Source organism: Pteronotus mesoamericanus, unplaced genomic scaffold, assembly GCF_021234165.1.
Source record: "Pteronotus mesoamericanus isolate MK-2021 breed Mesoamerican mustached bat unplaced genomic scaffold, CSHL_Meso_final contig_169, whole genome shotgun sequence".
NCBI classification, from domain to species: domain Eukaryota; kingdom Metazoa; phylum Chordata; class Mammalia; order Chiroptera; family Mormoopidae; genus Pteronotus; species Pteronotus mesoamericanus.
This window is the reverse complement of record NW_026555068.1, coordinates 339,593-357,518: the sequence shown is the minus strand read 5'-3', so window position 1 is coordinate 357,518 and position 17,926 is coordinate 339,593. Positions and strand designations below refer to the sequence as shown.

General features: G+C 40.2%; 1 protein-coding gene across 4 annotated transcripts in view; it reads right to left on the bottom strand.

Annotated features, from left to right (window-relative positions):
- Positions 1–17,926, bottom strand: part of ARHGEF7 (Rho guanine nucleotide exchange factor 7) — a 135,018-nt gene that overhangs the window by 67,963 nt on the left and 49,129 nt on the right. For 3 of the 4 annotated variants that reach the window (XM_054565856.1, XM_054565857.1, XM_054565859.1), the window contains exons 3-5: positions 13,022–13,106; positions 10,940–11,070; positions 3,198–3,399 (exon numbers count right to left, since the gene is read on the bottom strand). In XM_054565856.1, the coding sequence (XP_054421831.1) occupies positions 3,198–3,399; positions 10,940–11,070; positions 13,022–13,106 (418 nt within the window). Of the gene's footprint in view, positions 1–3,197; positions 3,400–10,939; positions 11,071–13,021; positions 13,107–15,244; positions 15,273–17,926 lie in introns of those variants that run through there. The other variant, XM_054565858.1, reaches the window with a different exon arrangement.

The window sequence follows — 17,926 nt, the reverse complement described above, 5'->3', positions numbered from 1 at the left end:
CAGTGTGTTTGCAGCAAGCATAAGGAATACCCTTATGCAGACTCTTGGAAGATACTTGTCTTTAAAGAGGAGCAATTTCAAACAACAAGCCACAAACAGGTCAAAGGCACAAATACATGAAACTTGACCAGAACACTGCCATCTCTCACTACAAGAGGACAAATGATCAGCAGCTACTTATATTTCCCCAAGAAGTGGAAGAGAAAAAATTGGACATGCTTGAGAACTTAACTGGAGATACACAGGCCAAAAATATGTCACTCGAAGGTAGGCCTTAGTTTTGTTTAATCAATAAAAATATTTGTAAATCAAATCGAAAGAGAAATTCACAATTTAAGGGAGTCGGTGTTTTTGTTTTACAAGGAAATGAACCTAACATGATCACCAGTTAGAGGAGTCTGTATGTTTAGGACCTGGTACCTTTTGCTTACAGAAAATGAAGCATTAATTACACTATAAAATACAAGGCTTACATTATACACAATTTTCAAAAAACAAAACCAAAACCAAAATCAGAAAGCCACATAAATTACTGAAACAATGCTATACTGAATTGTTATTGTGATCCTAGCATTTTAGTCTCAACTATTATAAATACGGTAAAATATGTGGTTTTATGTATTTCTGTCTCAAATGCCAACATTTAAGATCAGGCAGAGATAACCTTCCTTAGCATATGCTCAGGTAATTTGAAAGCACTACAGATGGGAAGTTATTCCCAAAAGAGACTATTCCTTTGGTTCAACTGTCAGGTAAAGGAAAATTAGCATGGTGGACCACCATTTTGAGCCAATGTTATTCCTTATACCTTAAAAAACAAACAGAAAAAAAAAAATGTCCAAAGTTCCCTGAATGTTCAAACTAAGGAGTCCATGTGTTCCCCATCAAGAGCTCTTGAGCAACAATGCAATTACACACACTTGTTTCAAAGGGTAAAGGGTATCCCTCTCTTTCCAAGGATGTCTCTCTCCCTCCCTCTCTCGCCCACCCTCAGAAACCCAGGGTAAGATGAAAATTTCAAAGAGAACAAAGTGATGCAGTCACTATGCAGTGGCTGGTTCTAATTCTTAGGGCTGCATCTGTCTCCACCAGCTCTCAGGCACTACACGCCATTCCAAAAATGGGACCTGAGAGCAAGATGTCCATGCTCCACTGCTGAACTTGAAAAAGGGAACAGTGTGCTATGAAACCAACTGTAGTTGATCCTTGAACTACATGGGTTTGAACTTCTCCCAGCACAGATCCACTTCTGTGTGGATTTTTTTCAATAAATACTGTAAATATGTATTTTCTTAATAACACTGTCTTTTCTCTAACTTAAGAATGCAGTACATGATACATATAACATATAAAATATGTGTTCATTGACTGCTTATGTTCTCAGTAAGGCTTCTAGTCAATAGTGGGCTCCCAGTATTAAGTTTTGCGGGCGGGGGGGATCAAAAGTCACTTGGATTTTCACCAGGGCAGAAGCTGGCATGCCTCACCCCCCACACTGTTCAAGGCTGAACTGTACCAAGAGATGATGGTGATGACATTCAAATCAATTTGAAAATAACTCCCATAAGTCAACTGAAGAGAACTTTGAGACCCACAATCTCTATCTTTCCAGTCTAACTTGCAAATGTTAAATTTGAAAACTCCATGAGGAGAAATACCTGAAGTAAAAATTCATTCATGTGTATTTTTATTATCAAACCAGAATTTCCATTTAAATGAGTCATTCTCAGCAGGATTCAGAAAAGCCCAGATCCAACAGACATCTGCCCAATCACCAGGTTCCTGATGATATGTACTCATTACCAGCCCTGTGACCTCCCCACTACCACCTCTGTGACCCCTAAATTGTGTGTCCATTACCAGCTCTGTGACCACGTTATCCTCAATGGTAAAGGGAAAAACCACCTCACCTTCCCCCTTCCTTCTGGGAAAGGCCCAAGTACTACTCTCTCATCCCCAGGAGTAGAATGCATCACCAGAATGTGTGAGTAGCAGAGAAGCTGCTCTCAGAGCCCGCACTCAGCCTACCCCAGCCCTCAACCAATGAGGGCCAGCACCAAGACTGCCAAACTGTCCCACAGACTGACCAGGTGACTACTAGTAAGTCCAACCAAGTTACAGACTGAGCCACACTTCCCAACAGCTGTGTCTATGAAGCCAAAATGACATTTGCATCCTGATCAATCTGACACCATTGCCACACTCTCCACTGGTTCTACACTCAGATAGATTACGTTTATTATTTATTTGTATCATATGCCCTGAATATCCCAGCAATACTCCACTGCTAGGTATATACCCAAGAGAACATAAAGCAATGACTCAAACAGATATCTGCACACCCATGTTCACAGCAACATAATTTGTAGTAGTAGCCAATAGATGGAAACAATCCAAATGTCCAGCAATAGATGAATAGATAAACAAAATGTGGTTATGAAATAGAAAATATATACAATGGTCTCTGCCTCTGGCATGGCATGGAGAGCTAAAGGCCTTGTAATTTCCTAAGTAGTAAGAGCACTGGGAGCATCTTTTGTTCTATTGAGTTGACTCTTGAGTTGGCTGCTGGATGGAGACTGGTCACCAGAAAGATCCAGCCATGATTAGAAGCTTGGAATTTTCAGCCCCACCCTCTACCCTCAGGACAGGGAGAGGGGCTAGAGATTTGAGTTATTGACCAAGTATGTATATGTGATAAAACCTCCATAAAAACCCCAAAAGTATGAGGTTCAGAAAGCTCCCAGGTTGATGACCACATCTACATGCCAGGAGGGTGGCACAATCCAACTCCACGGGGACAGAAAGTTCTATGCTCAGAACCCTCCAGGACTTCAATCTACGCACTTCTTAATTTAGCTGTTCATCTGTATTCATTATTATATAATAAACCACAAAAAGTAACTAGTGTTTCCCTGAGTTCTGCAAGCCATTCTAGCAAATTATCAAACCCAAGGAAGGGGTCATGGGAACTCTGATTTATTATGAGTTGATCAGAAGTCAATGTGGGGGTAAAGTAAAAAACCACTTCTATGCAACAAAAAAGAATAGGAAAGAATTTGAATACTAGCCTAGGGTCATTCACACAAGTTCAACTGAATAAAAGCACTTAGCATATATTCAGCATGTTTCATTTCTTTCTGTTCCTTTTCACCTAAAAGAAGAGCATCGGTCCATTCTGCCAATGCTCCACTTACCACTGGGCTTGATCTCTCGCACATAGTTGCTGGGGAACCAGCCAGTCCTGCCGTTGTGCGTGCCTTCCCACCAGCCCCCTTCCTCCACTCGGGTGACATGGATGACGTCTCCTTTTGAAAAGGAAAGCTCATCTTCATTTGTCTGCTGGAAGTTAAACTTTGCTCTTACTACCAGTTGATTGTTGCTATTATCGGTCATGTCCTAAAAAAGGGAGACGGGAAGAAAAATTTCAGGAAGGATAGCCTACATCACGAAATAATTAGATAGTTTACCATTATAAATGCAGCACGACTGCCCTCAATATCAGGGGAAATTTTGAAATCAAGAAATTTAAGTTTCCTATTTCCCGCAGTGCACCTTGACCCCACCACCACCCCCATTTCCAGCCCTGGAGGAAACTCCCTTAATGGTTTGAATAGTCTTATTCCTGCCGTTGTTATGTCTACCTATACACATTTCCACATACATTTTAGTGGAATTATACATACTTCTGTACAATTTATAAAAAGTTAATATACTGTAGTGATTGTTTTCAGCAGTATTTATAATTACTTTAGTCTTAACTGACCTTACAATAATATATTGTATGGCTAATTCTCCATTGGTTAAGTAATGTTAAATTCAGGTCAGAAAACATGTATGACATATTTCAAATTTTATTACCTATTTAAAAACTGCCCTCCCAAAATGTTGTACAAGCTTACATTACACCAAGCTACATTCCAGCCAACAGTACCTAAGAGTTACTTCTTCAAATACTCACCAATACTAAATATTGTCAAGTATGTTTATCTTTGCCAAACTAATGGGAAGAAATGGTACCTCATTTTAGTTTGCATTTTTCTCAGAGATCAGGCATATTTTCAGACCTCTGAAATGTGGGAAGAGAAAGGCAGACTGGCCAGTTTCTTTTTCTCTCTCTCTATCCCAGAGTGGGTGCTGGAGAGGCTTATAACACAGAAACACCAATAAGAGTACACAAAAAAGAAAACCCCCAAGGAAACTGAGCCCTCCTGACCAAAGGAGCAGCAAAGGGGTGGCGTGCACTGACAGTGATGCAGGCACTCAGCCTGCATCTGAGTATCCGTAGGGACGGAGCAGGACATCCCACACCCCACAGAGCTCCAGCACTACCTTAGCAAGTGACAAAAGCAAAATTCAGACAGGGATTCCCAGCCCCCCACCAGGTGGCAGCAGGCTGCTACATCTGCCCACAATGCATCCTCCCTTACCCTCTTTCCCTCCTCCTAACCTTAGGAGACAACCCAGACCCAGAATTCCCATACCTTCCATCACACCTCAGGGGAGACCAAGGTCCCAAATCGCCCCCACCTCCTCCCAAACCCCTACCCCTGTCCAGCAGGAACCTCAGCAACACCAAGAAATGAGCCTGACCAGACACCACTGGAAGGGCTCTGGAAACCAAGTTGTCCCTGGGACCTAAGCCAGGACCACATACTGAACCCAATCAGGACCATGGGCTGCTACGACACAAAATTTAAGTAGGATCCAGCATCTCCTACCTAATACACTCTCCAAAGTCCAGTCAAAAACACTTCTTATTCCAAAATCCTGGAAAATCACAGCTGGAATAAGAAAAGACACTGATACCAACAAGATGAAGCAGATGCTAGGATTATCAAAATGGGTTTTCATCATCAAAAGGTTTCAAAAAGCAATTACAAATTCTCTCAAAAGAGAATAAAGTAGAAAATCTCAGAAAAGAGCAGAAATTATAAAATTTACTAAAACTGACAGAGTGAAAAAAAAAATGACAAGAGCTCCAAGGAACTTGTAGGAAATAACAAAGATGTGAGACTGGTACCATCGGAGTCTTGGAGGAGATAGAGAACAGTGGTGAAGTGGTGTAAAAAATGGCCCAAATTTGGCAAAAGACACAAACATACAGATTCAAGAAGATGAACCCCTAACAGGATTAGCCTAAAGAAATCCAGACCAAGTCACATCATAATTAAACTTCAGAACACTAAAAACAAAAAAATCTTAGTATCAGGATTAAAAAAAAACCTGCGGATATGCAAGATCTCAAAAACCTGACCTCCCGTGCACCCTTTCTCAAGAAGTTAGTGAAAGATGTGCTCCTCCAAACAGTGGAATTACCCAAGAAAAAAATGATGATGAAAAGAGGGAGAGGGAATGACTTAGGTCACAAGGAATCTACCAGATGATGATGAAGAAAATCGCAGAGACGGTAGCTGGTAACAACCTGGCTGAGAGACCCAAGTGGGCCAGAAGACTTCAAGTTCCTTAGAGAAAATGAAAAATCCTAACATGTCTGACTGTACAAGAGGAGATTACTGAAAAAGGCAAAAGACTAGGATTGCAATCTGCAGAAGGTACACAGAAAACTAAACAAACAGGCAATAATTATTAAATCCAGAAAACAAAATGTTCTGAAAGGAAGGATAGTCACTGCACAGATCATGGTTCCATTATGAGTCTTAGTGTAAAAGTGCTATTGGAAGCAATGGTCCAACAGAAGCCACAACGGAGGTCATGAGGGAGAAGAGCTGGGGAAGCGTATATGCAGGTAAGGGGCCCAGGGGCAATGCAAGAGTCCTAATTCCCCTCTTCCACTGCAGGAAGTCCACACTGATAACACTTTAAGTTTAAAAAAAAAAATCGAACTTAATATAGATACTTTATTCAGAGACTTTCAGGCAAATACCTAAAGAATCAAGGAAAAAGAATGGAAAATTGTTTTCCCTTCTGATATTTTTCCTAATCATAGGTCTTGAAAAATTAATTGCTAGGTACTTCAAGCTAGGTATATGTAACAAGAGACAAAAAATAAAAAAGACAAAGCACAAACACAATGTTAATACAGATCTTAAAGAAGAGGAGCTAACAGAATTCCTAAAATATTTAATGCTTATGTATCTATTTAAATATTAACTATTTTATTATTATAGTATAAATATATATTATTATATAGTATAAATATTTAATAATTCAAAAGAACATTAAATGTTTAATGTATACTTAATATTTAATATTTAGAATACTCAAGGAAATATGTCTTCGACATCTGGTGAGGAAAGCTCTGGCTGACACTGTCACCTCAAACATAGTACCTGCTGGCACACCCGAATGGCGAGAGGTGGGATAAAGCTCACTTGCCCATGTGAAACTCGCATTTGGAAAAATGGTACATGTTGTCCTTGTTCTGGTTCAGTGAAACATTACCAGGCTTATTTACTATGGCTGTATCAGATTCTCTCTTTCTGCAAACCATTGTCCTCCCTCATCATCAGTTGACTACTATGATCTTCATTACATTCTCCTTTCTTGTGGCTTATCCTGGCTTTTTGTAAAAGCACACAGCCAATCTTGGTGATAAAGTCTCACAACACGTAACAAATAAACTCACAGAACAGGCCCCTAAGGAGGTCAAACTGCCCCTGGGGTGACCCTGCTGCCAGCCATCCATCTCAGCTCAGCAACCAGCACCGAGGCCCTCTCTGCACACAAGTCTGGCCTGAACCCAAGCTGAGGCATGGTGGTATCTTGCCAGGACCTTACAAACAAGGTAAATTACCTTCTCCCTACGCTTACGATTTCTCTACACTCCAGGCACAAGTTAGACACACACCACTGACACCATCTCTGCTTTAGAAATAAGACACTACACTAAGGAAAAAACATGGAAATGTCTGAGAGAGGTGGAAAGAAAGACACGGTATAGGCAGCCAGTCTAGATTCATTTAAAATTTCTGATTCCACAAATTTCCATTCCTTCCACATTTACTACACTGAAGGATATACAGGTTTTTTACAATGTTTTAAAGAGTGCTGAATAGAGGGCAAAATGCCAAAGACAGGCTGAAAGGAGGGTGCACTATGAAGAGCTGTACTCCAGTGACTCCCTACAACGCCGATTCCAGCCTAACACTGCAAGCAGGAAAGAGTGCTCTGGTCACTGTCACTCGTATCACAGGAATCTGGAGGGGTGTATTTAATCACTATCTTATAACTCTGGAATTTTTTTCCTTCCCTTTTTTTAAATTTCTCCTGAAACTATATCTCATCATCTATCTGGGCTCAACAAGACACTCCACAACAGTCTAAAATATAATGAGCTGAGCGGAAGGGGCCAGTTATAAGATGAGTGAGTGTATGCTGTGCAATTCCATTTACATAAAATACAAAACAGGTAAAATCCATGTTTACTATTAGCAATCAGGTCAGCAGATGCCCTTGGGAAAGCAGACATAACAAAGGCAGGTGGTGCCAATCAAGTTCTGTATCTTGATCTACCTGCTTACACACAGGAAGTGGTCAACTTGTGAAAATTCATGAAGTTGTTTGATTAGGATACATACACTTTTCTATATGTACATTACACAACAATAAAAGTTAGCAATGAGAGGAAACTGAAGAGGGAAAAGGTGACCCCTCCACAATCGTTCTTCATAGCTCTGATTCCTATAGTCAAAGCACCACCCATCAGTATTATGCATCTATAACTTAACCAAGTACTTTATTTTATCTGATGTTCTGAAATTATCCTAATAATCCAAAACCAGGATATCCTGGTGAGTTACCTTCGCACAAACTCTACCTTCTCCTCCATTCTCTAAAAGTACCTATAATTTCATTTAAAGAAGAAAAGGTTGTCAAGGAGTGAAAGACCCAATTTCTACTCCAGTGGTTAACTACTTCCCAGTCTCGTGATTGTGTGTAAGTATCCTCTCTAAGCTTCAATATTATCATAATGTATTTCAGAAATATAAGATGTCAGAAATTAGAGAGTGCCCCGTGGTTTTATATTCCACCAAATACTGTCAATTATGACATCAACTCTAAGACATGCTACTTTCAGACATGCTAAAGGTCACAGAATCGATTAAATACAGTACATTAGAGCAGCACAATATTTCTATGTTTGTAGTAGAGATGAACTAAAAAAAATTTTCTTCAAATGTGTAGTATATTTCACTGCCTTGCATGCCTTGGAAATACATTCTGTGAACTCAATAGCCAGTGCTGGGCCTGGTCCCAAGAGGCAGTGGGGACTATAGGGAGAGAAAGTGCTTTAAGAGCTCAAGTCTCATCTCCAATAAGCAAATGGTCATGGGAGCAACAACCCCATAAATACTCTCCCGAAACTTCGTGGAAAACTTTGAGAGCCCAAGGTCATGCTTATCAGAAGTCAAAAGATCAAGACTTGGAGCACATCAGAGACATAAGAAATCCCAGAAGCATTCAATAAAAGTTATTTAAGAATAAAAAAGGATGGATTCAACCTTAAGTATGAGAAAAACCACAGCCCAAGCCAACAGGCTGGGTCTGCCCCATCTCTAATTCAGTGATGGAGTTGCTCTTTCTAGGGGTAAAAGGCACATCATGTAACACAGGGTCAGATAAGGAGCTCATTTTAGTGCGGGGCATTGGAAATAGGGTAAAAATAAATCACCCCCAAAAAGGGAATACTCAGCAACTAGGAAGTGCCATAATAAATTTAAGACTTCCATTTCAATGCAAACAAAACACTAGAACTTTTCGAATCTGACTTCATCCCAAGTCAGGAAATCTCTCTGAAAACAGACAGATGATGAGCTCACAGACACTGAAGCAGCATTATGGGAACAACCAACATGAAGGTGGTGGTTAGGCGAGACATTCTTAAATAGAGACGCAAGCAATTACAACAGCATCTGGAAAATGTTGATCTCCTTGCTTTGGGGACGGTAGTGCCTTACACAATTTCAAAGCTAGGCTTTATTTTAGTGAGATCGCAAAATGTTCAAGACACTACAAGTTGCTTTTTTAGCTTAACTTTTTTATTATGGAAAATTTCTAACACTAAAGTAGAGAATGATAGGTATACTTCCATGTTACTATCACCCAGCTTTAAAGAAACACTTCGCCATTCAGGTTTCATTGTAAATTATTTTTAATCCAAGAAAATTACCTCAAAGTACTATCAATGACACATACAGAAAAATCTCAGGGCAAATAATTATTCTTACCCAGCACGGTAAGAGAAGTCTTGCCGTGTTCACTTCACTACCAGGTACCTGTGTCTATGAATCACAGACACAAAAGCCAGGGAGATGACTGAGGTCTTTCTATTTCTGGTGTAATTTAAAACATTCCTCTAGCTAATGGAAAATTAATCCTATACTTAGTAACATTCTTAATCAACATTACATTTAACTTTATTTTACTTCAAATTATGTATTTGCAATCCAGTTCTTACTCAAAAATAAAAAGATGAAAACTGCCATGGGTAAGTGGATGAGACAGCAAAGGTTTCTTCACCCAAAGTTTGCTGATTTCCCTTACACTTTGTTCATGTATTTAATAAAGCTAATTTAAAGTATTTTAAGTGGTTTGTATGTTTTTTTTTCCCTCAATTTAGAATCATAGCTCTTCCAATACTCTATGAAATTCCTCTACCATTAAGCCCTACATTTCATAGGGTCGCTGTAAGGGTTATTTGAGTTAGTCCAGGTAAAGCACCTAGAACAGTATCTGACACCGGGAAAAACAATTCAATGCATGTTGTATGCTACACAAAATGAGAGAAAGGGTAATGGGACTTTTCTAAGAGGAAAAAGAGTCAAACATAAACAGCAATCAGAGTTAGCTTGAGTTCAGAAGTTCAGGAACATGTAAAATCTATATTCCTTCTATTGCTTCCAGTTTTCAACACAGCTTCGTGAACTAAACTCAATTTTCTTTCCCTCTACAAAATATACCTCTAACCAAATGAATTTTTACTTCTTTAGGATCACCATTAGCTTACTTAACAGTATTTCTTTCTGTAACATTATTCCTGTCTCTGTTAAAGTAAATAGAAAGCTATGGATTCCTAAAAGCCCTGGAGGAATCGGCCTCTCTTCAGACTCAGGTTACAAGACAATTTGTGTCTAACATAAAATAATTTACTAAAATGTTGCATGAAACAAAGTCACATTACTTGTTAATCAAACTAAGTGCCAATCACTCATTAGCTCAAAAGAGGGCTTGGCATGTTTTCACAATGACAACAGGGAGCAGCCTTATCCTGGTCAGCTGATGTGGTGGCCTCTTTCCACACTTTCTCCATTCAGTACTATATTTAATCTTTTCCCAGTTTCTTAGTAACAATTTCACTGTTAATCCTGTGTTCTCTGCTCAGAGCCTGTACCCTGACACCTTGTAAATGAATTTTTCTTCACTTTACAGGACGACTGTTAGTCTAAGTTCCTTACCCATCTCACCACCAGCCATTACAAGGGAGTCCCTCCTTCATATACTGCATCCTGACTCAGTAATGCAATCTAAGTCATGCCTTCATTAAAAGAAAAACTTCCCTTAGGTCTTTTCAGCTGTCAGCCATTTCTTCTTTATACAGCAAAGTACTTTTACAAATATATGTTTCTTATTCCTACAGTTCTATATATACATACCGGATGAGAAAATACTATGTGAGTAGCCAGGGAAATATTTTAAAGTACACATCTCACTAGATTAAACTGATTATGCATCTTAAAATATAATGCCCAAAACACGCAAGTTCCACAGCAGCAGTCATTAAGCAATCATTACGAGTAGTCACTACACCTCTGGATAACTTGGTGATGACCACCACCAAACCCAAGTAAAGGAACAACGGGGCACCAGTCCTCACTGTGCAACTGTTACCAGAGGCATGTGCATCATTCCAGACACACCTACACACTCACTTCCCCGACATTATTTCTATTTTAATAACCACCTCTCTCAAACTTACCAAACTTCGATACTGGCCCTGGAACAGCTTTGAAGTCCGACTGTGGGAAGGCTGGGATCCCAGGGAGTCAAACGACTTTGTCCGATGAGACGAGGGCCGGGCACACACAGAGTCACTTCCCAGTCCAATGTCTGAAAAGGTCGTAGAAGGAGAAAAGAGTGAGCTGAGATGCCTGACACCATGCACCCTCACTGCACACCAGACTCTAAACTGGGGCAGCCCCCAAGGGACGCACCGCAGACCGCAACAAAGCAGGCCATTTATATGCAGTAAACAAAGCACAGATTCTATCTTTTACAGAAATGACTTGCACACTCGTTTCCCAATCACCTTTCCAGAAATTAAGTGGTGATAACTACCACTTCCTCTCTATTATAATTTTCAATTTTGTGAAATGTTCTGTAACCTGTTTTTAATAATTTCCCTTCATCTGGAAAAAATAAACCTCTCAAATTCAATTACTCAGCAGAGCACCACCCAGTACTCATTCCCAATACATCACCAACCATACGCCCACTTTTCCAGGATCACGCTTCTCATCGTAAGCAGCAAGAATTACTTTGGCACAAAAGAAAAAGACTCACTTAAACCCAACAGAAAATCCCCTTGTGTTTTTCAGACAGAGACCCTTCTGAGGATTATTTCCTCAAAATGAAGACAGCCCATGTTTTACTCATCTCACAAAGTTGGTGAAAGGATCAAAGTAAACAGCTATTAAAGGGCTTAGTTTTCTCTCTAGAGTCTCTTCATGATTAGACACTCCACTTAGGCCAACCGATAAGTAAATGTTAGCAACCCACTTCTTCAAAGTAATTTAATTTTTCTAAAAAAGGAGGCCGTGAATAGTTTCTAAGGAAATCACTGTTCTGAGATGCTCGTGCCTAGCAATTTCCTAAAGCTACATTGGGAGTCTTCTGTAAAAATATCCTTAAACTGATGGTCTCCAGGTCTGTTTTCCTGGCAAATGTCTGGATTGGTTTATATAGTGTCTTATAACATTTCTGAATTAGTTGTCAACAACTAAAAGTCTGACGACATCATAGGGAAACACAAATCTCCAGCGATTCTTGAAGCACAGGCAGCCCCTGCACAGCAATTCCAGCAAAAAAGTGCCGTTGAGGGACACCAGGAAGAGTTCCTGAGTGCAAAGACCTCCAAACCAGGAGTGTAGCCTGAAGTGTTCTGACTCAGTTCTTCCCAGATACAGTGAGGTGAATACACCCCATCTGAAGCGCCAGGACAAAAAAGGGAAGAGACCGTGACAAAAATAAAAAGGTCTCTGATCAAAAGAGACGTATCAAGGTCTAACTTTCCCCCAGAAATCTAAAACTAAAGTCTATAAATGGAAAAATACAGATTACTTTGAAACAAAGGAGCCACTAAGTCCTTGTTTTAGATGCACAAGATAGAACTTCTCAGAGCTCATGGGACAGGCATAGAGCCTCCCTCAGAGGAATGTACACAGGACCTCTCATTGTCCTCACTTGGGTCTGGAGCCCAGAGGGGCATAATACTATGTCCCTACCTCCACTCACCCCTCTCCATGAGAGATGACTGGGGCTCAGAACACGGGAAACCAAGTATCCTGAGCACATACCCTCATAGCCCTTAGGAAACCTGGCCCAGGTAGGTGTTTACTTTAGCGGCCAATTCACTGGCTACACCACTGTCATGTTCACACCTCAAAAAGAGTCACTAGATCTGCTAAAAATTTGAGTTTTAATCAGCATAACAAAAATCCAGAGAAGGGTGCTTCTAATTCCAAAAAAACCCATGAGTGTAGCCACATGAATGAGGCGTTTCTCCTCTGCTATATTTTCAGGTAATAAGTGCTCTTCTCATATTTAAAAAAAAATAAAAATAAAAATAAAACCTGATAGCCACCTGAGGACCTGAAAAGGAAGATTCTGTTCTAATAAGAAAAAAAAATTTTCACAGCAAAAATGACAACCAAACATTTAATGCAATAAAAGCTTGTTTTTTGAATTTGATAATGCTCATTTTGTCTTGCTCAAAGAAAAGCAAAGGTTTTTGCCCTTTTGTCTTCACACCCCCTCAAATTCAATTTAAAAAAGGTCTTACCTGCTGTTACTTTATTTAGAGTCACTAAGGAACTGAGGACCTTGTTAAAATTCTGCCCTTGATACAAATCATTTGCATCAAATGTCTGAAAAGAAAAATTAAACAAAATTAATAGAGTCTTATGTTGTATACAAGATAAACAAAGTTCTCACAGCAATGAGAGAACCACATGTAGGATTTCCAGATGAAATCCTAAAGATGCAGCACAATCTGAAAAAGCAGGACGAGTGAGCTCAGCTTCTGGTCTGGGGGGTGGGAGATCTAACAGAATTCCTTTAAGTGTACCCTAACCCTGTGCTCGAAACCAACTCCCCACACTCGTTCATAACCTGGATTGGGGGCCCCTCCCAAGTTAGGGAGCCAATTCTGCCAGCACTCAGTGAATGCTAGAGTGGTTTCCCAATCCTTCTCTCCTTAGATTAAGGCAGAGGTTGCAGGCCAGGCATACTACAGATTTCCCCTCCTAGTCAGTCAATTCCAAAGCTAACAGCAGCTAAAGAGAAACACGGGCATCAGAATGAATGAGAGTAAAATGAGGGGAAAACAAAAAATGCAGATTCCAGAAGGAGGACAGGTATGAGGAGAAGGGAGCCCTCAACCCTCAGGGGAGAGAGCTGAGGCCAGACGAGTGATATCTAACCTGAAATTCCTCCAATCTGGGCAGCCTACTGACAAGGGGAAAAACGAGTCAGCACCAGTGAGAGTGTGTGAGCACGTGCAAGCATGTAAGCATGCACACACACACATACACACACACAGAGGAGCTGAAAAATAAGGCACATTAGATTAGCTTGTTCAGAAGCCTTACAGTGAGTCTACAATGTGTGTGTTCACACACACACTAAAACACAAATCATTCCCAAATACTATCTGAAGATTACATGTAGTTTTTCATCACCAAATAACCCCCACAAAAAAAAAAAATTTCAATAGATCATCCGCAACTCTGCCAGAAAAATTATGAAAAAATTTCTTTTAAGCATGCAAATAACGGAAATATACAGTATTTAGATACCAAAACGTACATTGTTATTAACATGTCAAAGTTTCTCTTAGTGGGACAGAAATAGACAAGCATGACTAGACATCTAGGAATGGATTACCAGCAAAGGAGGGCCCTGACTCCCTCTCCCCACTGACTGCCACCTCCTTCCCCATTTGATGAGTTCCCCTATCTCACAGGTCCTGCCAGAAACACCCCCACCTCCTTCCTGCCTTCTGACTCCCACCCCCTTTCCTGGCGGACTCTTACTCATCTTTTTCCCAGCCTCACTTCCTTAACCAAGACTCAGGTCCTCTAACCAGGCTCCACCAGCACATTCATCACAAAGACAACTTTATATTCAATGTGTATATGCCACCCTAGACTGTAAAATCAACAAAAACAGATTTTCCACACCCAGTATCTAGCAAAATGGCCAGCACACGGTAAAAACTCAAACATCTGCTGAAGAAAAAATGCACCAATCCATCCACCATTCACATAAAGAGCAGCTAAGAAGAGCCATTCCAAATCTGAATAATTATTGTTCTCTTCCTCAAAAATCATCTTCAGTTAATGATCTTCTGCCTTTAATTTCTAAATGAGTAAAAACTGTCATGATGTATGTTTAAACATGAACAAACAAACAAAAAAGAAAATACAAAAGTTGAAAAACTTTAGAAAAGAGGCCACTCAAAAATCTTGAGTGGAGAGGCGCTGAAAACACAACTCACTTTTCCAGAAAGCTTGCGGCTCCATTTACTTTTCTCTAAAAACTTAACAGAGCCACGAGATTTAAAAGTTGTGAATATGCCTAAGCATTCTGTATACAATTACTGATGCCTTCTTATATAGCTGAAACACAAAAGAAAGCTAATTTAATGATGCCAGATCCTTCCTATAAAAAGAGGAACACAACAGTCTTAAGAATTATAATACACAACTTAATTCATTTATTCTAATATCTATTTTTTAAAAAGCTTCAAGTCGAGCGAGGGCATTATCTAGGTGACATATTCACCTACACTTTTTAATGGGTTACTTTTTTTTTAAAGAATTAAAAGCATTAACCTCAGTAGGACTCCGTTTCCTTACATGTAGAACACAGAGGTTCCCATACTTGTAAAATTCTAGAGGAGGTGATCTGCGTGTCTTTCAGCTCTCAAGTTATAATTCTAGACCCTGGAAAATTAAAACTGTGGTATTCTACAACAAGAAATATACATAAAACATCTACTAACCTTCATTGTGGTGAGGCGGCGAGTCATAAAACCCAGAAAAACAGGATGTTGAAAACTGAAGTTTCCTGTTATTCCAGAACTATATATCTTTCTTACTTGGATACCAGGAAGCGTCTGGTTGGCTAAAACTGCGCACGAATGGGGTTCAATGTGACATCAGAACTTAAGTGAATTCACATATATCCCACATTTCTTAACAGGAAACTACACAATGAAATGAGACAAATGCTTGCCTCTAAGAGGAAAAAAAAAATGCATATTCTGAATCAATAAAAGGTTTTGACTGAAGTGCTTCTCCAGAGAAAGATAATAGACTATTTCCTGAAATAGGAATCTATTCAACAAAAAAGCAAAACCAGAAAAATCTTAGGGCACTGAGAGTTTGTACTATGGAACAAAAGGGAAGTCCCATTAGGACTTTTACAGAAGTATCTCTGCAAAAGTAATTAAGTCAACCTGTACATAAGAATGACCAGGACATTCAGCACCCTAAACTGTGCCCTGGATCACTCATGCTTAAGGAGATGAAAGCCCCAGGAGCCTGGCCCACCTCATGACCTAACAACCCCTGATGCTCTAACAGCAGAACACTCTCTCACCCGTGGCCGGAGTGTGGAGCAAACAGGAAGGAAGGAAACAAACCCAGAGGTCCCTTTTCTTCAGGTGGTATCAGGAGAGTGACTATGAGGAGAGGCTGCACATTAGGATCTCCTGGAACTTTACGAAACCAAGATTATTTACAAAATCAAGCCACATTTCAAACCAATTTAATTAGAATCTCTTTGGAAGAGACCCATAATTAACATGGTAATGCTCTCCAGCTGATTCTGGGCAACCAAGGGTGAAAACACCTCCCTGGAGACATGAGAAAAGTGTCCTGAATCCTCTGCCTAGGCAGGCTCACTCTCACACCCATCCCTTACAAGTACTGTAAGGAGAACACACTCAGTACCCCATAAATCTTAGAATCTATCCAGTTGGAATTATCAAAAACTCACTGTCACTTTGACATTTAAGTGAATTAAATGTGAAGCAGAATAATCCAATATTTTCAACAAAATAAATTATCCTACCTACCAAAAAAATCCTCAGAACATTGAATATATTATTTATGTTTAATATTTTACTTTTAATAGAAACAATACTATATCATGAAATACAACAATTACAAACCATATAGACATCAGGATAGGAGGGGTCCAAGAGTATTAAGAGTGGGACACAAAAATCTAAGAACTCTTCCGAGTCTCTCATGAGGGGAGAGCGGTGGGGCTGAAATTAATGTGACAAGACACGTAGTGGGAAGAAGACAATACTGTCCAGAGGATAGGTAACCCTTCTGAACTTGAAGACTGCCCTCTGCTGGTTATTTTCTGAGATATAAAATAACTACCAAGAGGAAAAAGGCTTCCTCAATTACCTATAGGGAATTGTGCTCAAGAACACCTTGAATACCATCCAGAGAAGGGGCCACAAGTCTCCATACCCTGCACTGCACACATCACAAATACACACTACTTCTGTAGCACACCCCACACACTGTACAAGCAACACATGCATTTGCTTTTGTAGCACAGCAAACACTGCACCCTGCTTCCACGGCACACCCCACACATTGTGCCTGCAGCACATGCAGTGCTTTTATAGCACAGCAAACTCTGCACACACACCACATGCACACTGCTTCTGTGGCACACAGCACGCTGCACAGCACATACACTCTTCGGTGCCAATCTCCACTAATGTACATCAGCAAGAATCCGGCTTATACTCCAAGAGGCGAGTGCCTTATTCCATGTCAAACTGCAACAGCTCCCATCCAGAATTCCCACTCAAGCTGCTACTTCTGACACAGACCCCGGCTCCCACATTCAACTTTCGATATCAACAGCCTGTATCTTTCATCACTGCAAGGCTCATGAAGGGAAAGACAGACACGAGCATGAAAGAGGAAGGATGCCCCCACCAGTGAGCACCCTGCGTCTGCCCAACACTGTGGATGTGACAAGCTGTGCCCGCTGCCCATTACCAAAACAGCTGCCCCACTTGGGAACACTTCTGTAGAACTGTCACTCCCCCCTTACCATCTGTCTGACACTGAATTATCCGAAGCCTTTTCTACTAACTCCCAGAGTGCAAATCATGGCCGACCTCCCCTGAGCCCATTTTTAAATATAGTGTGAACAACGCAAAATCACAAAATCCATGCAGTGCTGTCAACAAAGGTGGGGGTATCGGACAAAGTTTGTGGCTTTTATTACCAACCAAAAAAAAAAAAAAAAATAGGAAATGAACTATTTTAAAGGGAAAAGTTCTAAAATCCAGGATGATGGAAGTGAATTCCACAAATACAATTACAGACAGAGATACGTTAAAAGAAACATGCAAGTACAGACATGGCAGAATCACCCCAAAACTAACAACTTCCTTTATCAGGGAAAAGTACCAAATACCAAAAAGATTCTAGCCAAGAATGTAGCATTCTCCTTGAATGAATAAAAGCAGGGCACCGCTATAATCTTCTAAAAGTATCAGCATAAAGTTTGGGGTTGTTTTTCTTCAGAAGCTTGGCTAACTTCCCCACGCAGGCAGGGAGCACAGGGAGTCACTACAGTCCCTGCCTGCAAAACTCAACTTAGTGCCCAAAAATTGTCTTAAAGACAAAAAGAAAGAAGAAGCTCT